The sequence below is a fragment of the Pleuronectes platessa genome, chromosome 21 (genome assembly GCF_947347685.1).
Source record: "Pleuronectes platessa chromosome 21, fPlePla1.1, whole genome shotgun sequence".
NCBI lineage: Eukaryota > Metazoa > Chordata > Actinopteri > Pleuronectiformes > Pleuronectidae > Pleuronectes > Pleuronectes platessa.
This window is the reverse complement of record NC_070646.1, coordinates 510,640-536,831: the sequence shown is the minus strand read 5'-3', so window position 1 is coordinate 536,831 and position 26,192 is coordinate 510,640. Positions and strand designations below refer to the sequence as shown.

Sequence of the window (26,192 nt, the reverse complement as noted above, 5' to 3'; positions counted from 1 at the left end):
GTGATGTTTTAAACCTGCGGCTGAGCAGAGATGAACCGAACCGATGACTGAAGCAGAATCTCAGGAGTTTGAAGATCGTTATGAAAACTGCAGAAGATGAAGAGGAAACTTTTCTTCTGTTTAATGAAAGAAACATCAACAGATGATTTCTTCTTCCTGGTTTGGATCTGAAGTAAAACGTTATTTACAACATGTGTGACTCTGAAGTCTCATCACTTCCTCCAGGAGCTGAAATGATGTGAATTAAAGTTCTGATGAGAAAGAGTCGAGGTTGATTTCAGCTTCTGCACCAAAACGTTCCTGATTCACCGTCTGAAGGAGACGAGCTGAAGTTAAAGGATTTTCTATCCCAGAAAGGTTTGAGTTTATTTTTCTTGTAAAGCAGTGAATGATTCAGACCTGATGGAGCTTCATTCTGCCATGAGGTGAACATCTGTAACAAACAGCTGCAGGTTGCGTTGCTCTGAAGCCAAACTCGGTTTCTCCTCACTTATTAAATATATAAAGAAGAATCTACAGCCACAGTTCATATCTGTTACTGTGTGGCTCCAGTTCTTACTGACGTTAGTGAGTCTTTCACCAGCAGATTTATTTTAGTCACTTTATCGCACATTCACACACGGACTCGTTATCGTTAAAGGTCGTTACCGGTTCCGAAGAAGAAAATGAGAGTTTGACTTTGCAGCTTCTGGCAGAATTAATCAGTTAATTAAACAGCTTGTTAGTTCATTAAAAGTGAGGAGAAGCATTTTCTAGTAAGACTTCTCTCCGACTTCCTGGTGTCAGAGGTCAGAGGTCAGAGGTCGTGTAGGTCACCAACACGTTAGCCCGCGGGTTTGCCTCAGGAACTGGAATCTGGTGTCGGAGGAACTTTAATGACTTTTCTCCTCAAACGCCTCGAACCAATCAGACGCCTCATTCGTTTGAGTTTGTTAGTTTCTATAAACAATGTTCCCGAGCAGAAGATTTAATTTTATAGTTGGAGAGTTTCAGGACAACACAGATATTCTCCTCTGTTCTCTGGTTGGTTCCGGACACACACACAGACACAAACACACACACACACACACAGACACACACACACACACACACACACACACACACACGCTCTAATGAACTGGGTTTAATTAAATGTGGGTGACGACAGACGGGCTGATGATATTTCTCCTCCTGGTCTCAGGAACCTTCATCATTTACACACAGAGTTCATATCTGTCAGGTTTTCTCATTTAATAAAGAGAAATGTTTCACTTTGTGTTTGCTTCATATTTTCCTTCAAGTTTTTAGTTTATGTTAAATTAGTGACCTGGACTGAAGAACTCGACTGCAGTGGAACAAGAACTAAATGTGGTTGAAATCTATTTGATAGTTGAAGACTCCAGGACCTGAAACCTGTCTGACCTTCACATTACTTATTGACTGTCCAAAGAACCCAATGGAAATGTGTGCAAATCATTTATTCCTTTGGTTCTATCTCAAACTGCACCTGCAGAACCAGTCTGAACTGGCTCAGGCAAACAGCCTGGTCCTCCTGTGAGAGACCAGTGTTTTTGACTGGTGTCCATCTTCACTCTGAGATCCTTTCTGCAGAAAGCCCCTAATGACACACACATAGATAACTGTGATGTTTCCAGGTTTCCATCACACGACTTTACTCCATCATGAATTAATCTCTAAGAAATAACAAAATGTTGAAAACCTCTGATCTCACAAATAATGAACAGATGATCTGCAAACTAACAAACTAGAGTTAAATAAAGAAGAGGAGAAAAGTTTCTTCAGATGAAACTTCACTGGACTTTGAATAATCCAACACACACGTGTATACACACACTGTCTGTCTGTGTGTGTGTGTGTCTGTGTGTGTGTGTGTGTGTGGATCATGAAGACAATCTTCAGTCTCCATCAGTGGAGCCATAAAAGTGGAGGCTGTTAAATGTAGTGGGAGATTTAAGAGCAGCTGCTGATGTTTACTGCCACCATCTTTGTTTGTGTGTGCTACTGCAACACACACACACACACACACACACACACACATTGGAATAATGCATTCCCTAGCCCCCCCACCGAACTGAATCCAGGGTCAGAGGTCACACAAACACGCGCGCCAGACTCAGTTTTCAAGTAGGGATTATTTTTATTTCAGCCAATGACAGAAGAGAACAATCAACATGAACCAATGAGCTACAGGCAGAGAGCTGTGTCGGCCAATCGTACGTGAGGAGATGGACGTCGTCACACTCAAACCAATGAAACAGCTCCAATGCAGGTTTGAGCCAATGAGAGCAGGGTTCAAAGGTCAGGATATCAACTGATGCAGCGTGGACGTCACAAAACGTTTATAAATAAACAACTAAATGTTTTATTTCTGATTCCAAAATAATTCAGTGGATGTTTCATTTGAATAATTTGTGGTTCAGGACGTTTGACACTTTAACATGAGGCCGAACTTCCTGAAGACAAAACAGATTTTAAAACTCAATAAAACAAAACAGGAATAAAAGTTGTTTCATTAAAGTGCATTTTCAGAGCCAGACGCTTCACAAGCTCGAGTTTCAGTGTAAGAACATTATTCATAATAATAACACGACTTATTCAACACAGCAGTTTGTACAGTCACATAAATTAACGTTGTGCGGAGGCGAGATTGAAAACGCTGGCAAGTTATAACATGAAAATTAAAATGATACAGGAAATGGCAGGAAGTCTGTCAAAATAAAATACCTGTCCTTCAGCCTTTCAAAATAAAAGAGAAGGATAAACTGTACAGACATGAAGAGTGAGGACAACATTCTGATAATAAACGTTTCAGTTGAGACAGTGAAATACAGATTTATGGAACCTGAAGCAGCTGATGCTAAAAAACATCCACAAGCATTCACCTGGTTTCATGTGTTTTCACTTCAGGAACAAACGAACACTGACAAAGATTATCAAATGTAATTTATTCATATTTGAGATGTTTTTGATATTTGGGGAATCTCTAGGAGAAACTTGCTCCTGTTTCTACACTTCTTTTTTTTTACTGTTGTGAGTGAACACTTCCTGCAGATCCTTCACATTAAAAGTCTTCAGGCAGACGTGTCCTCGCAGAAAAGACTTTTAAAAGTGAAATATCTTCAGAATGTCGGAGTTTTGTGACTGTGATTAATTAACCAATGAAAACGGAGAGTTAATAATCATCAAGTGGTTGTTTTCAGACTCAAAACAGAGAGTCCAGATAACTAAGACTTTTAAGGTGAAAATCTAAATAAAGTTTCACTCAGCTGAACTTGATTAAATAAAACATTAAAAAGATGAAGTGTAAACTACATGACGCTTGAATCTGATTGGACGACGAGCAGCCGGAGGAAGATTAACGTTTATTTATTTCTCTTCATGAACAAATCCTTCGTTAAGACTCAAAGCTTCGTGAGTTTGTTCTGAGGTGAAAGTGAACCTGGTAACACACACACACACACACAGACACACACACAAAATCTCAACACTGCGGCGGTTGCCATGGCTGTCCACCTACATCACCATGGCAACTGGGTTTATCTACAACACTGGAGTGGTACCTGCTGCTCTCAGGTGTGTGTGTGTGTGTGTGTGTGTGTGTGTGTGTGTGAGTGTCAAGGATGAAGAGGAGGGACGCCTCCTTCGTTATAGACTGAGACGATTGATCAGCTGATTATGTTGTTGTTTACATGTTGATATTTGAGTTCATCCTCGTCACGGCGGTCAAGCTCTTCATCATCTTCATCATCATCATCTGGATGAAACGTGAACCTACACTATGTCAGTTATTTGCATAAATGTTCATACGACTGCGTCTCTGCTCTGGCTCAGAGGAACTCGGGCAGGAGGAGTTGAACCTGCCCCCTTGTTGCATAGTGTCCTGTTTATATAGTTTATAATATCGAAGCAAGCGGAGCTGGAAGTCAGACGATCACGTGTCATCAGTCGGAGCATCTGATTGGTCGCTGGAGAGAAAGTGGAAGCAGTTTGTGTGTCGGTCGTTCAAAGGGACGTAGAACCTTCAGACCGGTTCTCCACCAGGGGGCGGAGGAGGACGATCAACTGACAGGGAACGCTCAGGAGAACGTGGAACCAAACACGAAGCGAGGATCGAACATGTGACACGGACAAAGTCACATGACAGTAAGGTGACAAGGACTTCAGAGAGTTGATGTGAGCAGCAGGTCTGAGCTCGTCCAGTAGGAGGCGCCAACACGTCCCCACAGCCAGTGAACCAGGCACCAAGAGACAAAGACACTGGTTCCTAACACACAGCGAGCGAAAACAAATCTAATACTAAATATACAATCACCAAATAACTTAACATTTATCATTTCTGGAAAAACTTTGTTTTCCTGAAACCCAAATTAGCTATAAATCGATTTAAATAATGGAATAATGAGACACTTTAGTTTCGAAGTGATTAGCTGTTAGCGGCTAGCCACCAACATTAGCATTAGCAGCCACTAATTCGTGAGAAGTGATTAGATGCTAGCTACGCCTTCAGTTTGCTAACACCAGATTAAAAAGCAGGAAATGTCTTTGGGATCATTTAGAAATGTTAAACTAAAATCTGTTTTCCTATAGATGGTTTAATTTAAAAACTTTAGTCTTTATCTCTTTATTATCTTCACTGAAAAATAAATAAATAATATTTGATAAATATATTTTTAATTTTTCAGAATCGCCCCGCCCTGTTTGTGGGGGGGGGGGGGGGGGGGGGGGGCAGGAAGCTGACGCCAGGCGAGCGCTCAGTGGCTCTTTGGTTTCGGGAGGCGTGACGAGCCGAAGGTGAAGTCCAGCATTCCGAGCCTCACCCCCGAGGAGGCGTGGCTCTCTGGGTCACGAAGGGTCGCCGGCGGCTTGGACGCCCTGGTCGTCGAGGGGGGGGCCGTGCTGGAGGTCTGAGACAGGAAGAGGCGGAGCTTGGAGGGATGCGGGAGCTTCAGTGATCTGCTGTGGGCTCCTCTGGACTCTTTCATTGAACTTTTCCCATCATCCTCTCTTTCCCTGGTCGTGGAGTCAGTTGCGTCAGATGGCGTCTCATAGCAGGGGCGAGCTGGGGGCGGGGCTTGGGCAGGCAGTGGCGTGGACAATCGGCCCGTCAGTGGTTCCTGGTCGTCCTGGCCGGAGGAGTGAAGTACCTGTGACTGAAACACAGAGAAACAAGAGCTGTGAACCTGAATGAGCGTTTGAGTCGCGGTTAGATCTCATCACACGTGAACAGGACATGTGGAACGTGTGGAACGTGTGGAACGTGTGGAACGTGTGGAACGTGTGGAACGTTAACACGTCCGTGTTCTTTACACAGTTCAGCCACAGATTCAATGATGTACGGCAACAAGCAGCTGAAAATATAACTACTACTTTATACTATACTAATACTGTGAACTTGTTTTTATTCACTTCTGGACGAGTTTACCAACCGAGGCACAAAGAGCTGAACCAGAAGAAGACGACACTGATGAAGATGAACTCAGAATGAACTGATGAAGGAGACGGAGGAGAAGAGATGATCGAGTGTTTTAACAGTTTGATTCCAGACGTTCATAAAGTGGACGAGGAGCCTCATCACAGATTAATCATATTAAACATATCAACTCTCCAACCAGGAACAAGCTGAACTTAAATGTTATAAATGTTCAAATCAATTCAGAGGAAAATGGATTCATGTCTTCAGACCTGCAGCTGCTGAAATGATTCGATTATCTTCGTCCTCAGACTGAACCATCGATGATTCGCTTCACTACAGTCAAACAAAATCTCTTTTCATAAGATACGTCATAATTTTCAAAACTTCACAACTTTCCATCTTCGCTCAATAATCAAATAATCCTTCACTTTTCAAAAACACAAACTTTCCACAGAGTTTCTGACTAAAAACTAAAAACTAAAACTAAGACACCATCACTTTTCAAATTTCTATTTGTGTGGTTTTATAAAATGTCTTCAATTCCCAAAAATATCACTTCCAAGTTTCTCTTTTTCTCTTTTATTAAAACCCTCATCACTTCTGTCTCTGTTTCCAAAGTCCTTGCTTCCAAACAATCTCAACACTTTTTAAATTTTTAATTTCACTTTGAAAATCCATTTAACAATTTTATTTTTTGATTCTCAGTTTCCACGTTTTTCAATGAAACTGGTGAATGAAGCCAAACGTCTTCAAACATCCTCTATGTCCATATCGTCTGTTTTTTTATTTTACTTTTTACTGATTATTACTTAAACAAGTAAATACTTGGGATTATTTTCTATTTGTCTTTATTAATAGATACATATTCTGTATGAATGTGACACTACAAACAGATGTGAGGTTTTACTTCGTTTGCATTAACATAACATAATAAAACTACATTTGAAGTCAGAGCCATTAGTGAAGCACTGAAGGTTCAGTCCAACATGAAGCAATACTGCCCCCTGGTGGTCATGAGAGGCACTGCAGCCTGCCCGACCGGACATTTCCCATTTTCAAAATGTGTCAGTGTCCATCCCTCATAAATATTGGATGACAGGATGGATGGATAAGGGATGGAGGAGTGCCGGGACAGAGGAAGAGGAGGAAGAGGAGTGTGGGATCACAAGCTGCTGCTGAAGGAGGATTCACCTTGTGTTGGACAAGGAGTCACTGACTGCCGGGTCTCTGGCACACACAGTGCTGATCCATCCAAACCCACTCCCCTGCCCCCGGAGGCTCGCTACATGAATGTCACTTCAGGCTGCATCATCAATTAGCTCAATTATTCAAATTAAAATGATAATAGAGGAGAACAAAGGTGAACTGTTTGTTTGGAGCTGACAAGAGAAGAAGAGACATCTCACGGTGCAGTGAACATCCTCCTCCTCCTCTTTATTCTTATTATAAATACATTAAAGATAAATTTGTATCCGACAAAGTGAAATAAAACTAATTAAAATGATAAGTGAAACTCTGAGAAGTTCCTACAAATGTGTTTTTGCTCTTTTAGATCCAACAAAGACCCACACACACACAACGTGAGGCTGTTACTCCCTCTAGTGGCCGAGAATGAACTACTACACCTGTAAGGTTTCAGTTACATCTGTATTGAAACGAGAACTGAGGTTTTTTTTGTCTGATGGTTTTGACAGGACGAGGAGGAAGAGGAGGATAAGATGGAGGAAGATAAAAAAGTCTCTACTGTACCAGGCTGTGTCACTGAAGTAAAGCACTAGTTTTTCCACTTCTTTGTCGAGGGCGGAGACGAGGAGACAGAGGACAGAGGACAGAGGACAGAGGGACGAAGGTTAGAGGAGGAAACACACCTGAAGAAAAACAAAACTCTCACACACACTCAGACGAGTGTCCTCAGTTCAGCTCGAGGGTTTCAAATGAAAGGTCGAAGGATAGAAGCTGGAAAGGATGGATTTATAAACTGAAAGGATAAGAAGCTGGAAACCCATTTAATCAAATACGTTCAAAAAGGAAAAAGAAAAAGAAGAGGAGGAGGAAGAATGTGTGAAATGAAGAAAAGTTGAGTTTTAATTAAAAATCACAGAAAGTTGAAGTGAACAGAATCTGAAGAGCAGAGGAAAGTCGCTCCACATGAATAACTGAAATCACAGAAACTTTTAATCTGAACTTCTGGTTCAGGGCCGTCGAGTTTCAGCCGAGTCGTTTAGAGAATAAATACAAATCTGATTTAACGTCACGACCTCTGACCTTTCACCTCAATGTTCGAGTTCTACAAACATGAGCATCTTCCTCACGACTCTTTCAGAGCTTCAGACTCTTCAGCTCAGACTGAACCTAAACATCATATCATCATGCGTGTGTGTGTGTATATACACAAACAAACACACGTGATATTTACATTTAATACAATTTCAAACTTTTTTTATTCCTGGATTATTGTGGTTTTAGAAAACTCCTGATGTAAAGATGTCAGATTTTCAATCATAAGGAAGATGAGGGCGAGATGAAAAACTGAGATGACTGGTTAATCAGGGTCTAAGGAGAAGAGGGGGGGGGGGGGGGGCACATGCAACTCACTTTTTCTAGCGAGGTGGGAGGGGATGCCCGACCTCGGCCTCCCCCTGTAAGGCCTGGAGCGCTGATACTGCCAGGGAGGAGAGAGGAATGGAACAGGAGGGAGAGCCTGAGGAGCAGCAGAGAGAAAGAGAGGGAGGGAGAGAGGGAGAGAGGGAGGGAGGGAGGGAGGGAGGGAGGGGCAGAGAGAGAGAGAGGGAGGGAGGGAGGCAGGGAGAGAAGGAGAGGCAGAGAGAGAAAGAGAGGGAAGAAGGGAGAGAGGAAGAGAAAGAGAGAGAGGAAGAGGGAGGAAGAGAGGGAGGGAGAGACAGAGAGAGGAAGAGGGAGAGAGGGAGAGGGAGGAAGAGAGGGAGAGGGAGGAAGAGAGAGAGGGAGGGAGAGGCAGAGAGAAACAGAGAGGGAAGAAGGGGGAGAGGGAGAGAGAGAGAGAGAGAGAGAGAGAGAGAGAGAGAGGGACAGAGAGAGAGAAGAGGCTGCTTCATAACATCCAGAGAAGACACACTGAGGACAGACGACAGGAGGACGTGGACTTGAGTTTTATATTTTTTGGTTTCATTTGTGTTTTCAGTCGTTTTTATAACGACATCATATTTTTCATCACATATATAAACCGATATATCTCCATCTGGACATTTACTCCAATATCGGCTTCCAGAGAAGAGTATCAGTCTGACTCTAATGAAGAAGGTGGGATTCAAACCTGAGACTCCTGAAAGGAAACCACACGTTGTTTGTTTTATTAATTTTCATATGTGTGTGTGCTCACCGTGTTCTCTCTCCAGGGCGTCTGCGAGGCCACGCTCTCTCTCTCCGTCCTGCTCGTCTGTGTGTGTCCATCCCTCGTTCCGGTCATCTCCTGACAACGACACCTGGCAGTCGCTGAGGGAACAGTCTATACACACACAACACACACACAAAACATACAACACACACACTCATATATTAACTCCACATGAATGTAACGTTATTAACTTAAAGTCGACCGGTCTGAGGATGACGTTAGCATGCTAGCATAGAAAGACACAGACCAGCTGCAGTGTGAGCTGAGCGATGGTTTGGTCCCGACTCCTCAGCTCCTCCCTGAGCTGCTGCACCTCCTGCAGGAGAGCCTGCACCTACACACACAAAACACACATGGGCTGTGGTGAGGCATCCTGGGAGATGTAGTTTCGACAGCTGTGGTATAAGTGAGTGAGGCTGTTTGAATGAGAAGAGTTCATATCCCCTCGTGTGAAGGTCACCACCTTCTCAAACTTAAGAGTTTGCGAGTTGTGATGCGTTCAACATTAACAGAATTAATGGTTTGTTGAATAGAAAGTGAAAATATTGCAGTTTTCACAGTTTTATTACATAAAATTGGAACAGTGTCGACATCGCTCTGTCATCGTGTCTTCAAGCTGACTGCTAGCTAGCTAACTCTTTAGCCTCCGTGGTTTGAATTAACCACGTGAGCACTGAGCACGCCGCTGTAAGTGAAGCTTGAAACTGACCTGAGCGTCAGAGCTGCGATGTGATTGGTTGGTCTCAGGACTCAGAGTGTCTGTGGTCAGAGTGTCTTCGTCCACATCGTCCTCCTGAAGACAGAGTTACACAACACGTCAGTTTGAACAGAACAAACACTGAACAACATCCTGCTCACTTCATTCACACAAACATGATGAAACATTTTAAATATTCTGCAACTGTGGAGAAAGACTTTTAAACAGATTCCAGTTTAAAATGTTTAATTTGGATCAAAATCCTGAAACTTCTCCTGCAGCTTCATGACTCAAATGTAAGAAGGGAATCCCGGTAGAATGTGTGCATGTTGTGATGTGTGGATTTCTCCTGTGGCTACAGAAGGAAATGAAGCTCCATCACGGTCTCTGACCTGCAGCAGGAACACCTGCAGCTTCTCCAGCTGTGATCTCAGCGCAGAGCAGTCGACAGCCAGGTCGTCCACATCCACACCACCAGCTCCCAGAGTCCTGAGGGAACAGTTCCCACAACGATACGTTCAAGCTAAACATCTTCTTCACTGGTGTCAAGAAGGTTAAGAAACACGTGCTTTATCATTTTAAATGACGCTGAAGATGTTTTGAATCACCTGGAAGGACAGAGGTCAAGGATGAGGTCATCGTCCCTGGTGGCGTCGGTTCTCTTATTCCCAGGATCCTCAGCGAGCTTGTAGCACACGAGGTCACTGACGGGAGGATGGGAATCGAGTGAACGTGATGCACAGCGGTTTCAACTTTTAAATACGTCCATGACCTTCTCACACATCTCCACTTTGAAATGAGGCTTTCTGATTGGCTCAGCAGGCACCTCCTCACCTTTCATTGTCATGGACGTCCTGCGTCCCCCAGCAGAGCTGCCGTCTCCTCCACTGAGCCATGTGGGACATCCCCTCTCCGTCTGCAGGGGACAGACCGGTCACATGATCACAACTAAGAGGATGGACACCACGCCACACATCTGTGAAATGTTGAAACAGCTGTTTAGTTAAACTGGACATGAATATCTTAGCTCCTAGACAGTTAACTGCACGTACCACCTCTATTCCACATTGGGCTATTTCAGACCTTTATCTAGAATTGTCTCCAACTAGCATCAGCTAGAATAGAACAGAATAAAACAAGCATAGAAACCTGATATAACACATTCAGCTGTAGAAGTTGGATCTTGGTCAGTTTGTGATAATTCACTTGTGGTTCTATTCTTTAACTGTGTGTTAACGCACCGCTGTGGAGGGAGACGTCTTCTGCAAAGTCTTCATCCAGCATGAGATCATCATCCTCCAGATCACAAGAGTCCAGGGTGTTCAAGACGTCCTGAAGCAGACGGGGACACACACGTGTGTTTGAGGGACAGACACAGGACGACACGTGTCCCCATCTTCATTTACAGATCATGTGTTGATCAGTTAGTAAATCAAATCTAAACTCAATTCAGAAGTTTCTCCTCAGCTCACAGAGAAAGTTCCTGCGAAAGCGAAGATGAGGATGAAGAGACGAAGAGTTAAAACTGTGGAGGCTTAGTCACAGCACAGTGACCTGAGAGGAACCAGACGTTCAGCCTGAGCAGCTGCTGCAGCTACACACTCAACCACACACAACCCCACCTACACAAATACACACACACAGGTTGCTGAGCTCAGTCATCCACATCAACATATTACCTCCTAATCTCCTCTTTCTGCTCTCTCCTCCTCCTCCTCTTATCGCTCTTCCTCCTTTTCATCCTCTTCTTTCTACTACTCTCCTCTCAACCAATCTTTTTCCTTCTCCCTCCTTCGATCTTTTCATCTTATACTTTCTCTCTCTCTTTTATTCTTTAAATCAATCTCTCCTGTTCCTCCTCTGCTCTTTAGCTTCACTCTCAGGTTTGGTTCTAGTTTCTCCTCCTCACTCTGAACTCATCACTGCTTCCTTCTCGTATTGAAGCCAAACAAACAATCAGTTGGCAGATTTCTCACTTGACTTCATGACGGCCTCTAACAAAATCAAGCTTTCTTAGTTCCGACCATCCTCCTCAAGACAGAAAACCTCTTCTGGAGTCAGGTGTGTCCTCAGAGCCACCGTGACCCCTACTGGTCTCTTTGTGTGGGAGACAATTTTATATGAAAACTGAAGAGCTGCAGAAAAACCGGCTGAACAAATGAAAAGAGGCTAAACGAGGGAGACTTCAGTGGTGAGTTGAGAAGTGGTGAACTTCATCGTTCAGGCTCAGAGGCTCATTCGGGTCAATCACAGCTCATCAACACAGAGGAGGCAGGAGCTCATTAACGAGCCTGATGAGCGGTGTGGAACTGAACTCCATACACAACCACTGATTAGACAGACTCAACACCTCAGACACCTTCAACACGCTGCGGACATGAACACTACAACTCCCACAATGCATTTCAGCAACACACACACATCCCAGCAGCTGAATTATGAGACCAACAGGTTTCAAAACTGCACCTTCAATCTCACATTTAGGTTTATTTTAATTCTACATTTAATGACTTACTGTTTACTGAAGTTAAAGTTCTAATAAACTACTGAACATTGAGCTGACACCGGCTCAGTGGGCCGCTGGAATTCACAGCACAGACAGTAGAGGGAGCCAAAGGGCTTCACGCAGAGCTACCTGTCAATCACGCATCTTTACATAAAGAAGATTTAAAGATGAAGAGCAGGTTTCTGCCTCCTTCTGTTTCCTCAAGGTTGAAATGTTTCTATCAACTCAGCTTTAAACCTGAGTCGGTTGGATCTTCTGCTCGGACACAAACTTCTACATGAAGTTACAAACTGGTTCTTCTCATGTAGTGAATCATGTTGTTGTGTTGATGTGTTGAGTTCCATCAGCATGTGTGTGTCCTGGGAGAGGATCCTCACATGGGACTGAGCTTCATTCACTGATCACTGAGTTTCTCTGTAGTTTGACTCTTTGAGTTAAGATCAGAGGAAGTTGCTCTTGATAACATCTGTGAGACAAACTGGGAATATGAGACAAATAACTGTGATTGAGTGATTGATCTGTTTCTCTCTGTTTCAGGATCCATTCAATCTGCTGGGACTGAACCAGTCCGATGCCAGGAGCTGGATCTGATTGGTGGATTCTGAGTGTCGCTGTGTGTGAGGATGGACGGAGCTGGAGTATTAAACTCTCTGGTTTCTCTTTGTGTTTTACTGGAACTGAGCCAAAACCAAAGTGATGAGGATGACTCAACTGAGCTGGTTTCAGATTCCATAGACCTTTAAAATGATCTAAAAACTGTCCTCAGATCAGTTCATTACTGTGACTCAGTTCTCTGACACACACACACACGCCTTACGATGCTGTTGGCCTCCGAGTCGAAGCTCCCGATGTGGTGGGTGCTGCTGCAGTTGATGGAAGCGGTGGTGACGGCGCCCCCTAGGGGCTCCAGACCCTCCTCGTCCCACATGTAGGTGCCCCCCGACCCACAGCTGTCGGAGGGCGACAGATCCAGGGAGGAACCTCCCTGCAAAGGGGAGGACAGACATTTATTTAAAATCTGTCTCTCATATTTGTATTGTGATCAAAGTAGAAAATATAATCTGATGTTTATCACAATGAATTAAATCACAGCCCTGATTGTTTCTGAAAATTCAATCTCCATGTTTCATGCACCTGAAATTCTTCAGTCTGATAATTAATCAGAATATTTAATGTTTTTATAATTCTGGTTAATTGTATTTTCACCCTCTCTAAATTATTTAGAAATTTCCTAATATCTGTTTTTGAATTTTATTGGTTTTAATCAACAGATTTATAATCAAGCACATTAGATTCAATTTTTTTTTTCAGTTTTAATATTTAAATCTGAGCCTCGTTATTATTCTCCAATTAAAAGCTTAGTGTTTATAGAGCAGACGTTTTAAATCTTACAGCCAACTAACAGTAAGTCATAAACATGAACTCAGTTTAATCATTATTTCATATCAAGCTGCTCAGCCCTGCAGGATCATTTAATATCATTTAAATTATTTAAATTGACTTCAATGATTTAAAACCCTCCTGACAGACGCTATAAACAAAGTCACCTGGAACCTGGATCATAAAACACGCTGCATATTGTTTATCTGCATCATCACTTTCGCAACATGATCGTGATTCATGAGGCCAACGAGTCGTATTCACTATGACACAAAGTCAAAGTGAGATTTTATAAATAAACTAATCTCAATAGATATTACACTAAACCTTGATCTCAAAAGAAGAGACAAACTGTGATTGGTTGAAGCAACGTGTGGAGGAACAGATGATTGTGTTGTTAATGCACCAGAACAGAGTTTTGATTATGATTATTGATCATTTTGATGGTTGTACCTGCTCGTGATAATCCGGCTGACTCGACCTCCTCCTGCTGGTCAGATGATGCTCCGCTCGATCGCCTGGAGAGAAACCATCTGTAATATTTCATTTCCAGAACCATCCTGACCTGTGTGTCAATCCCACATCACTCACCACTTAACCTCACAGCGGCCCAGTCCACCCCGCCCTCCAGGAAACACAGACCCACTGCCTTACTGGTACCGCTACTGGCCGCCTTGTCCTCGTCCAACCTGGCACATGATTGGTCGAGGCCCGAGTCGTCTTCATCGTTTTTGGAGGAAAGGAGCATCAAACCAACTCCTCCATCTCCTGCAAACAAAAGTTGAAGTGATCATTATTTAATGAGCAATAATTATATTGATCTGTGAAGTATTAAGACCCCCCCCCCCCCCCCCCCACACACACACACACAGGAAACCTCTCAGTGCGTTTTCCTTCATCTTTACCGAGGTTGTCGAAGTCGTCCATATACTCCTGACTGGTGTCGTTTCTGTCCAGAGAGGAGGCTGAAGACAGAGACATGTCCTCCAGTGTCTCCGCAACAATGGACACCTCTGTCTGGGACATGGGCTCCGTGGACAGTCCCTCCGGCTCCAGAGCCTCTGGACTTCTCTCTGAGGGCGGGATGGGGGGGGGGGGGGGGGGGAATCAGAGATTCGTGAGAAGCAGAAACAGAAACAGCAGAGAAGGATCACGAGAAAAATAGATGTTAAAGGAAAAGTTCACCCAGAAATGAAAGTTCACTCATCATCTACTCACCCCTATGTACAGTGTCTGCTGCTCATTTCAAATGAGGTGCGTTTAGGGACCGTCAGAAATGTTGACGTCCACTAGCTTAGCCACTACTGGTGGACTTTCAGATGCTTACGCCTTAGGGTCCATTAGAAGTGGCTAAGCTAGCGGACGTTAAAACTTCTGAAAGTCCCTGAATGCACCTTGGACATAAAGGCTTTAAACACACCCCTGGAAACCCCCCCCTCCATCAGCATAGGGTGAGTAGATAATAAGGGAATTATGGTTTTAGGGTGAGCTATTAGAAAAGTGATTCACAGAGATAAACAGTAGGGGGCAGCAGTGGCTGGTACAGAATCTCACACCTGGGCTGTTTCCTGTCGTAGACGCCAGCTCCGCTGAGTTCAGACCCAGGTTCACTTCCTGTTCACCTCCTGACACGCTGGGCGTGGTCATCCGCAGGGGGCGGGGCTGCTTCATGAGTGACGGGCGTGACAGCTTGTAGCTGATACCGCTGGGCTTGGAGGCGGGGCCGAGGCTGGGTAGGAGGGGTTTCTTTAAGGTAATGGGGGGTAGGAGGGAGGGGATGCTGACCCCTGACCTCAGGGGAGCTTTGACCCCTCCCCCTCTTCCCTCTGGAGTGTGGCAAATAACAGGTAATTTTACCAAACTGCCTCTAGGGGGACCCAGAGAGGAGGTTGATTCTTTGAGGCCTCGCTCAGCAGCTCTCTTATTGGAGTAAGAAGGGATGAGTAAGGGGGGGGGCTGCTGTCGGACCTGGGTGAGGCTACGGGATCGGTCTTCTTCAGTCAGCTGGACCGGCGCAGCGGAGCCGAGGCTGTCGCTGGAGTGTGAGCGGCTGGCTGGAGGTTTCTTCAGGAAGGGGGAACCTGATCGAGGACCGGGACCAGAACCAGGACGAGCAAAACTGTGAGGCTGCCTCAGGGAACCATTGGATACGGTCCGCGGTCGAGATCCAGCGAGACCAGTTGGAGCCCGTTTTGTCCCGTTGGTCCTGGACGGGGTCTGACCCGGTTTGGAACCCGGGGAGCCGAGTTTAGAAACAGGAACTGTTCTCGGATTGGACTGTGGTGACGGAGACGATGATGATGTCACCGGCGGACTATAACCACGAACTTTCCCTGCCAAGGATGTGGTCGACTTTTTGGCTTCTCGCCCCCCCCCTGGCAATCCCTGCTGTCGTGGGTTATGATACTGATGGATGTTGTTGCCGGAGAGATTCTGACCAACGTTCCCGGCTGTTCCTCTTTTCCACTCGCGCTCTGCGTCGCTGCCATCTTCTGTCGTACTGTTCTCCTTCCTCCATTTCATGGAAATCGAAGTCGGCACTCTGATGAATCCATTCTTCTTGACAGCAGAGGGGGGCGCTGTTACGCTACCGTTGACCCCCATCGGGCCAGGATGATGGTAGAACCCGTTGGTGAGGAGGCTGCTGGTCGCAGCAGCGCTGATGGAGGTGCCGGCGGTCGGAGTTGGGATCTGAGCACCATTGGAGGCTGCGATGGATTTGGGCTGCGAACCAAACTTGGGCAGCCTAGAAACCATGGTCGGCATGGCAGGAGTGTGGACAGGACAAGAGGGAGGGGCTGACATCAGACCCCGCCCACTTCACCATGGAGAAAGAGCCAGTGGAGCTGCAGTGGGCGGAGAAAAGAGAGAATCTGTCAATCAGTGAAACTGTGAACAACTTCAAACTCCTGCTCAGCGTTTTAAAGATGTTTCATTTCTTTAAAAACACATTTGTCCTTCTTGAAACTACGAGGTAAGTTTACACTGGACGATCAAACATTGGGATTCAGATTAAGAAGTTTTCTGATTGAATATTCTGACCTAAACAAAACATGACCCTTAATTATGAATTGTAACATTTGACACGTATGAAACACAACATGTGATTCATTGTTTGGGTTCAAGCTGCGGTGTTGGTTTTAAGAGACGACTCATTCTCTTTACAGAAGAAGTTTACAATATAAGTGAAGTGCTTACATTGATCAATCTATAAGGAATCAAACATCATAATTAAGATATTGTATAATTCAGAAAAATTGTAGATTGAATATTTTGATGTTTTGACTGAACAATGATTCAACTATCGAACATTTCACAGTTTCATGTTTATTCTGTTTCCTCTGAAGAAGTGCAAGGGAAACACACACAGGATAACTATATTTCAAAAAGGTAATTATAGTTTAGATAATTTCAAGTAGTAAGAAGCTGTGGCTTTTAATTATTTAGTGATAAATAACTGAACCAAGAGTCACCGAGACGGTTCTGCTGAGTTTCAACACATTGACACAAACCACACCCGCAATAAAACAATCAGCTGCAGAACAGAAAGATAGCAATCAGCCAAACGGTTACACACACACACACAGACACACACACAAATACATCCCCTGAAGCAGGCAGAAACAAGGCGGACCTGTTTCAGGTCTCCAGGAGTGTGTGTGTGTGTGTGTCTGTGAGTGTGTGTGTGTGTGTGTGTGTGCGTCACGTTGAAAATCAGACACACAAAACAAACGACAGATCCTGTTGTGAGGTTTTCATGCACGTGGACCAAACTGAAGACCCTGGTTTCTGTAAGGTAGGGGCAGTTGTTATCACACTGATGACTTGTGTAGTTTATATTTATGTATGGATACATTATTCATAATCCAGATTCTTTAATAAAAATAACTACAAGAGGTATAAATCCTGACAGTTGTCCACTTTCTCAGTTCTACAATCCAAATTAGAACCAGAACACATCCTTCTCCAGCCCTGCAGTCTGAGCACATGGTGCTGATGTTGGGAAAAGAAAGAAACAGTCATTTGTCCGCCCAAGGCCACCGTACCTCCAGCTACACCGAGCATCACAAGCTGTTCTAAATTAAAAGAGCACATGTTCTTATCTCCAGCAGAAGATGACTTGTGATTTCAGTGAGAGAAACAGAAAGGTCCTGAGTTCTTTTATAAAACCATCACCTGCTCCTCCTAACATGGTACATAACCCTGCAGGATAAAGAGCCTGAGGTTGATCCCAGGTCAGGTGACCACGTGACCACTGATATTATACATTATATGTTTTCAGCCACTGATACACAGGATAACCGTCACAAGGTCCCACAGACCCAGCCGCCCTGCAGAGCTCCGGGTTCTCAGCTCGACTCCTGAACTGAGAATTCACAACAATCTGAATCAAACCACATATCATGAAGCGTCTGGTTTTCATTTCCAGACTCTGCCCTCCGTCTCCCCCCTCCCCCCTCGTACTGTACATGGCCCACAAAGCGAGCAGGTCATCCATGTGCTCATGCTCCAGTTCTCTGTTCACTGATCTGACAGGAATCCACAGCCGACTGCTCGAGAGCCAGAGGAGGCTCCATGTGCAAAGCTCTGGACTATCAGGTTCAATAACTAACACACTCTGCTTGATTATCTTATTAGAAATGTTTATATGTATTATTTTTTTAAATGACAATTTCATTAGTAATGGGCCCCATGAGATAAATGGTGAAATGTGAATATGAGCTATTCATATAAATTTGATTGAAATTTGAATCTAATCTTTACTTTAATGAGGAATCGGAAATAAAACTGTTTATATTTTTCGATTGTCAATTGACCAATCTTTAATGGACCAATCCTGTCAGTGCAGATGAGGCCATGTGTATTAAAGCTCCATGGTCCTGTTAGTAGGAACTTTCCTTCTCAGTGACTCTTTGTCCCTTCACTTTCAAACAGCTGCTCTCAGGTGAGTCTTTCCACTCGGTGAGGTCACATTTCATCAGGCCGAGAAAAGGTCAAAGGTCGTGACGGCTCGGGGACACGACAGATGCTCAGGACTGACCCGACCGTGTGGACGTCTTTTTCCTCCACTGGCTCGGTTTGATAAAGACAAGCTCTCAGCAGCTGAGAATCAAAATGCAAGCAGCAAGTTCTGAATCTCCACCAGCGGCCGGATCATCTTCCCTCATCCCTCAGTGATGAATGAATCAACAGCAACCTGAGCTGCTGCTGCTCGGCCTGAATCAAACAACTGGGGGCGGACGCTGCACAACATTCATCAACACTGAAGGATTTCTATTAACAACATAGACAACTTGTGTTAATGTTTCTGTTCTTCCACTTATTAGTACTTTCTGAATGTCTTGATTATCTGATGATTTGGCTGTAAAACCTCAGAGAGGCTGGAATCACAGAGGTGTTCCTCAGGGTTCCATCTTAGATCCTCTCCCTTTCACAGCTGACAATAGTAACTCGACATCATCTACCCTGGACTGTATGCAACAGTTTAAGATTCATACACTCATACGCTGCATTACATACAAACACAAAACTTTATGGAAAGATCAGTGATAAACTAAATAATAATTTGTCTACATCATGTATTGATTATATTGCTCGGGTGAGTCACTGATATTCCCACTAAATAGTATTAAAATACTTTTTAATTAAAATAGCAATTATTTCAAGTTATTGCAGTGTTTGATTATTTTTTAACTTTGAGTTGTACACTGCATTAACCTCACCCTAGCTCCATTTCGGAAAATCTTTTGATTCAGAATAACTGGAAAAAATCATTGCTAATCAATTTCGAATTTTACAAATAGAATATGTTTCCTAACATTTCCACATTTGGCAGAATCATGGATAACTTATCATTTAATTCTCAACTTTTTTGCTTTGTAAAAGTTGTTTCATTACATCATCTTGTGAAAGTTATATTACATTACATGTCATTTAGCTGACGCTTTTGTCCAAAGCGACTTACAAGTAGTACACTCAACATTTATGAGGGGCCATTTAGGGGTTCAGTATCTTGCCAAGGACACTTCGGCATGCAGATGGGGAAGAGTGGGGATTGAACCGGCAACCTTCTTGTTGGAGAACGCCCACTCTCCCCCCTAGGCCACACCGCCCATCACTTTCAGAGAGTTTTGTAAAAACAATCAAATCTGAAACCTCCTGAATAAGAAGCTGGAACACAAACAGTCTGTTGTGTTGTAAGAAATGAGATTGCGTGTTTCTCTCCACTTGTCCTTCGGAGAAACTGAACTCTGAGCAGCTGTTCAAGGTTTGAAGGTCACATGATGTAACCAATGACACGTTGGTTTGTCTCTGGAGAGATAACTACTGTTTATCTGATTTCTGCTGTGATGACGTTTCATATGAGCATACGAGTGGGACTGATGCTTCTGTGTGAAGTATTTAAAAGACGTCCTCCCTACAGGTCCCCTGTCAGGTCTGTGGAGGACATTTGATCCGTGGAGAGTGAGCGACATGTTTCCTCTCAGCCCGACGTCCACATGCTCAGTGTCAGTCTGAATAACCAGTCAGACAGAAAGAAACAAGCCGAACACAGAGACGCACAACTAACACACCTCCCTCCTCTTCAGAATAAAAGAGCCACAACACTGAAGTCTGGACCTGAAATGTTCTGGAGGCGAAAGTAGCACAGGGTTTAAGATCCTGTTTCAAAGGTCAACAAGTTCAAATAAATAATATATTTTCTACAACAAACAACATGGACACACACACACTCACAGCTTTAGGCCAGATGTGACACACACTACATGAATGCTTTGCCTTGTTGGATATTAAACCAACAAACACACACCCTCTTCACTAACTAACACACACACCCACCCAGTGTGGCTGAATAAACCAGCATCATACATGACTGAGCCTCAGTCTGAGTCTCAGAGAACCTGACTGGTGGAAACACAGGTGGAGTCTCAGGCTCCGCCCACACTGTCACGTAATAGTTCTAAAACTCCTCCCTGTAGCTGTGGCTGCACCTGGTGGAGTTCCCCAGCCTTTAGTGAACTGGTCTCGTTTCAGTTTGAAAACTGTTTACCTGTGACATGTGTTCTGTATCAGTGTGGGCGGAGCCTCAGGGTCAGAGAATCAAGAACTGATTCCCTGAGCCTGGTGTTGAGTTCAGGAACATCTGAACCTTTTCATTGTGTCACCAGCTGACACGTCCTGTGTCTGATTCCTCCTCAAAGCATCACGGACACAGTTACACTGGGTCTCATTAGCTTCAGCCTGGTTCCACACACACACGACCTGCCACTCACAACCCAGACAAGCAGCCGTTTGAGGGAATTCATGTTTTTAATCAAAGTGCGTGTGTGAAGTGTTTTTAAAGAGTTCTGACAGAAACAGAAGAAAGAACGTCCGAGTCTGAACATGAGACCCCCCCCCCCCATCCCCCTCTCTGACTAGCTGAATAGCAACTTGGCTCGGACAACATCCCTGTTGTGTTGGAGGCTCTGGACCTTCACTCCCTCCAATACCCCCCCCCCCCCTTCTCCAACCACCAACATCATCATTAATCTGCCACAAAGCAACTCTTTCTCTACAGCCCTGCACCAAACTCCCATAATGCACCACACTGCACCCAGCCCCCCCCCAACATCCCCAGCCCCCCAGGCCGAGGAACCTACTTCTACAATTCCAGCAGCAAACAAGCTTCACGTCTGAGTGAGGTGACAAATGAAGCTGTTTACAGACAAGAAGTCCGGACGTTCTCCTCACATGTTCCTCAAATGTTCCTCACATGTTCCTGATCTTCTCCTGCAGTCTCCCAGGAAAACTGTGTGTAACATGTCAGAGTCCATGTGAGGAACCAGCAGGACAATGTGTGGAAGCTTCCCAGTGAGCGAGTGGACGTGTTGATGAGGTTTCTAACACGTGACGTGAAACTGGAAGAACACAAACATCTCAGGATGAAGACGAGGAGCCGGACACGTAGAAGACGAAGACTGAGGGCCGACGCGGTGTGGATGAGCTGGAAACAACAACACTGATCTTTCTACGGCAGAGTTTATACATCATGTCCCGCCTCCTGCTGCTCTACAGGCTCCGCCCCTGCTGCTCTACAGGCTCCGCCCCTCACCTGGATGTTCCCACATGTTCCTGTTTGAACGAGTCGGACCCGACAACCTGCTGCTGCTGCTGCTTCACATGTGAAACTTTAAAGATAATAAAGACAGCTGAGCGATACACAAGTGATGATGATGATTTGATCATAGGGAGGAGACAGACTCCACCCGGTCAGAGACAAAGAGGACGGACAGAGAGATGAGGAGATTCACAGAGCATTTCCTGAGAGAGAGAGAGAGAGAGAGAGAGACAGAGAAATGAGGAGATTCACAGAGTATTTCCTGAGAGAGAGAGAGAGAGAGAGAGAGAGATTCACAGTATTTCCTGAGAGAGACAGAGAGAGAGAGAGAGAGAGAGAGAGAGAGAGAGAGAGAGAGATAAACAGAGTATTTCCTGAGAGAGAGAGAGATGAAGAGATTCACAGAGTATTTCCTGAGAGAGAGAGAGAGAGAAACAGAGAGAGAGAGAGGCTTATCTACGGAAGCTAACTGATGTATAATGGGTCTATTTGCTGTGATTGTTTGTTGTTCTGGAATCTGTTCTGAATTGTGACTCGTCCACTCTCACTTGGTATTATTGCTTATTTTATATTGATTAATTCATCTTTTTGTTGCTTTTGTCATTTAAAGGTTTCAACCGAATGTCTCGTAACATCTGGACTGAGCAGTGAACATGTGTTTAATGAGTGAAGCTGCTGTTTAAAATGAACACATGTCTTTGTTAAGCAGCTCAGTGATTGGTTCAAACTGTGCGTCTCTTCCAACCTGATCAAACAACATCACTCTCACTGACAACCTCCCTTGTGGTTTCATAAAGTGAATCATTGAAATTCCACAGATTTCACAGCGAGGACGAACACAGACATGTCTTTAAAGTGAAGACTCAGCAGAGACCACACCCTCTGAGAACAGGACTGATCCTGAGAAGATAGGTGAGGATTCTGCTCAGAAGAGAGGTGGTTGAAGTGGAGGCTGAGAACATCAGCATCTCGTTTATCATCTAACCACATCTGGGTTCCTGTCACGTGTTCTCATGAAGTTACTTTCTGACACCTCGCAGACTTTTCTCAGTGACGTGAGTTATGACCATAGAACATTCTGGTAATAGTTCCTGTAATAAACTGGTTGTGCTGCCGCTCTGTGGTCTGAGCCTCTGAACTGTCAGCGTCAGCTTCTGTGCAGAAAAAGATAACGTACAACCTGAAACAGAAAGTGAAATGAGCAGAAACAAAAGAATGAGTTTACCCTGGTTCCTTCCTGTACAGACAGATGTTCTCTACATCTGGTAGAACAGATGTAACTGCTGCTGGTCTCTGTGAGGAGGAACGTTCACTGTTATGGAGCCTGAAGAAACGTGGGATTTAAACTGAAACAGAGGAACTAACTCATGAATTATTCACAGCCTGGAGGCGAAGCAGAACTCTGCACCGTCACTGTGTTTCCAGGAAGAGACCCGAGGGCTAGGGCTACATCCTGGACACTTCACTGTGGGGATCCGTCTATCTCCTGATAGAACACAAACAGAAGAACCACAGTGAGGCAGCTGTCTCATCACTGTTGGGTTCTCCACATGATTCGGTTCTGTCACAAGCAGATCCTCCAGCTCAGGAGTGACTCCAGCAGAGAGACGGAAATAAACAGATTCTGATCTGTCACCAGGTTCCTCTGCCCTGACACCGGCTGAGCCCCCGTTCTGCAGCCGGAACCACACTCAGAACCAACAGATCCAGAGAACCACACTAACACACACTCAGAACCAACAGATCCAGAGAACCACACTAACACACAGAACCAACAGATCCAGAGAACCACACTAACACACACTCAGAACCAACAGATCCAGAGAACCACACTAACACACACACACAGAACCAACAGATCCAGAGAACCACACTAACACTCAGAACCAACAGATCCAGAGAACCACACTAACCCACACACACACACAGAACCAACAGATCCAGAGAACCACACTAACACACACTCAGAACCAACAGATCCAGAGAACCACACTAACACACACACTCACAACCAACAGATCCAGAGAACCACACTAACACACACACTCACAACCAACCGATCCAGAGAAACACACTAACACACACACAGAACCAACAGATCCAGAGAACCACACTAACACACAGAACCAACAGATCCAGAGAACCACACTAACACACACTCAGACCCAACAGATCCAGAGAACCACACTAACACACACACACAGAACCAACAGATCCAGAGAACCACACTAACACACACACACAGAACCAACAGATCCAGAGAACCACACTAACACACACACACACACACACACACACACACACACACACACACACACACACACACACACAGAACCAACAGATCCAGAGTCACACACACACCCACCCCCCCCCAAACTGGAGGAACCACAGGGCTCAGAACCTTCAAACAATTCAACTGACAGAACCTGCAGAACCAAAGACCATTACAACCAAAGCAAGTTGTGGAACCCACTGTAAATGTCAGAATCAATTACAACCAGCCGGTTCTAAAGTGGTGCCGAGGTAAGAACCACCCAGCATCCCCTCAGAGAACCGGGTTCTGCTCCTGGCAGTGGTGTGAAGGAGAGGAAAGGAGCAGCGTGGACCGAGGAGGTGACACTAGTGGATCTAAAGAATGGAAACAATGGAGCTGAGGACACGAGGAATGTTCTGCTGTCAAGAGGAACGTCCACAGACGGAGAACCAGTCGTCAGATTCCTCACTTTGTGTCCATGACTACACTCCTCCTCCTGCTCCTCCTGCTGCTCCTCCTGCTGCTCCTCCTGCTGCTGCTGCTCCTGCTCCTGCTCCTCCTCCTTCTAACTAAATATGATGTTATGTGGTTTCAGGAGCTTCTAGTCAATGTTTTTCAGCAGCGACGACTCAGCAGCTGGATATGACCTGAAGCTGTGGGGGTGTGGTCACATGACTCTGACCACAACTAATAGGATTCTAAAATAAATAAACAGAAGCTGTTTATTCTTCATTTCCAGTGACTGACAGAATGTGTGATGACTGTGGGCTGGTCACAAGGTGGAGCTGTCAGTGTGATGGGAACTGGTGATGGAGGTTTAAGTATTGTCATTTAATTTATCTTTAAAGGATAAAATACACAAAGTACTTTTAAAGCAATACAATTTGCTAATCACACAATTAAAAGGAGACCAGATAACCACATGTCTCTTTGTATAGATACAACTCATATTGATGAACCTCCAGTAAACGATGGGACAATAGAGACTGGATCACGTGGTGTTACTGGATTTAAGAGTGAAAACAAAACAATATTCAGATGAAGACAGAAACCTGTTTGTTTCTGGTCAGTTATTGTTTATCTATGACGTCACCTGACCTGTGTGATGAAACCTGCTCCGCTGAGTCTGCCTGTGAGTCCGTGCTGCTGTTGAAGGAGAATCGAACCCATGAACCCGAAGAGGAGCTTCAACAGAGGACGTGTGAACCAGAGAGAAACAGTGAAGTCACCATCATGAGCTCAGGATGACGACGTGTGGTTCGCTTCCGGTCAGAACCTCACAGAAGCTCGTCGGGGGCGTTCCTCCTCCGGTACCCGGTTCGACCCGGTGTGTGTCTGTGTGCGTGTAAGCGGTTCCGTGTGTGTTGATAACGAGCAGGTTGTGTTACCGGCTCGGTTCTCCGGTGTTAACTCACCTGTCGAGTGGAAGCGGAAACGGTGTCACGGTCCATAGGCTCCGGAGGCTCCGGAGGACCTGAGCTCGGTTCAATCCGGAATAAACACGAAGAGTTCCGGTAAATAAAGCGTCGATTCACCGGGAAGGCGGAGGACGTTCAGTGGAGGACTCGGAGGCGGTGCACCGGGAGGATTCACCGGGAGGAGGGAGGACCTTCACCGGGAGGACGGAGGACCATCAGCGGGAGCACGGAGGACACTCCCCGGGAGCACGGAGGGTTCACCGGGAGGAGGCAGGACACGCACCCGGGGCAGGACGCAGCAGCGACGGCAGCAGCGTCTCCGCAGAGCCTCGGTCTGATCCACGCTACGGGGTCTCCACCGAGTCTGTCACCTGCACGGGCTCACCTTAGAATCCTGCTCGTGCGGAGTCAGCAGAGAACTGTCAAAATAAAAGCCCAGTGTTTTTATATGAGTGTGTGTGTGTGTGTGTGTGGATGATTCAGCAGCAGCAGAGGAAACACGCACACACACAGACACACACACACACACGCTCACAGCTGACACTGACGTCACCACCTCGCAATAACCCTTTCATGACCAAACTCGACTAAATAAAATTAGAAAAATATTCAGCTAAACTCTAATGAAGCATTTTATTGTGAAATATCCATGAATGCATTTGTTGACCAATGAATTCATGAATCTATAAAATACATAAACAAAAATAGAAAAACAAGAATAGAAAATAAAAACCTGTTATTTGTTAAGTTATTAATGAATGAATTTAATATGACTTCTGGAAGTTTATATTAAATTCATTCAACAAGATTCATATAAAGAAGAGACACGTGAACACTGAGAGTGAGCTGCGTTCAGCCTTCTGATGCTCAATGTGGGTTCTGTTAGTAAAGCACTCGTCGTATTAGATGGTCTGATTATATTCCATTTAAAATAGGATCTTTCTGAATGATAAACATTGTGTTTGGTTTCCTGGAGTCAATTTGACCACAAATAAAACATGTTACTTTCCTTCATAATATAAATTGTTTTTCTATCCAAATGTTATAAGT

General features: G+C 44.8%; 1 protein-coding gene across 4 annotated transcripts; it reads right to left on the bottom strand.

Moving 5' to 3' along the window:
* Positions 1-4,751: 4,751 nt before the first annotated feature.
* LOC128426444 (serine-rich coiled-coil domain-containing protein 2) lies at positions 4,752-25,668 on the bottom strand. Of its 4 annotated transcripts, XM_053413317.1 has the most exons (15): positions 25,140-25,668; positions 22,696-22,763; positions 14,926-16,215; positions 14,275-14,442; positions 13,961-14,137; positions 13,823-13,887; positions 12,807-12,974; positions 10,725-10,815; positions 10,318-10,459; positions 10,092-10,187; positions 9,876-9,972; positions 9,496-9,579; positions 9,034-9,120; positions 8,772-8,897; positions 4,752-5,150 (listed from the first exon to the last, which is right to left on the bottom strand). In XM_053413317.1, exons 3-15 carry the CDS (start codon positions 16,172-16,174, stop codon positions 4,752-4,754), a joined length of 2,949 nt encoding a protein of 982 aa, XP_053269292.1. In that variant the 5' UTR covers positions 16,175-16,215; positions 22,696-22,763; positions 25,140-25,668. The 4 variants fall into 4 exon arrangements, with proteins under 4 accessions (XP_053269292.1, XP_053269291.1, XP_053269293.1 ...); XM_053413316.1 differs by lacking the exon at positions 22,696-22,763; XM_053413318.1 differs by lacking the exon at positions 25,140-25,668 and having other exon boundaries at positions 10,318-10,399; positions 22,696-25,026.
* Between the last annotated feature and the right edge of the window lie 524 nt (positions 25,669-26,192).

Bases quoted from the DNA above. Each gene is read 5' to 3' on its own strand.
- LOC128426444 (XM_053413317.1), bottom strand. From the start codon at position 16,174: ATGTCAGCCCCTCCCTCTTGTCCTGTCCACACTCCTGCCATGCCGACC. The intron at 10,188-10,317 runs GTGAGGAGGTGC...TCCTCCCGTCAG, and splicing joins GACGTCCATGACAATGAAAG to TGACCTCGTGTGCTACAAGC. The intron at 9,121-9,495 runs GTCAGTTTCAAG...TTGTGTGTGTAG, and splicing joins ATCGCAGCTCTGACGCTCAG to GTGCAGGCTCTCCTGCAGGA.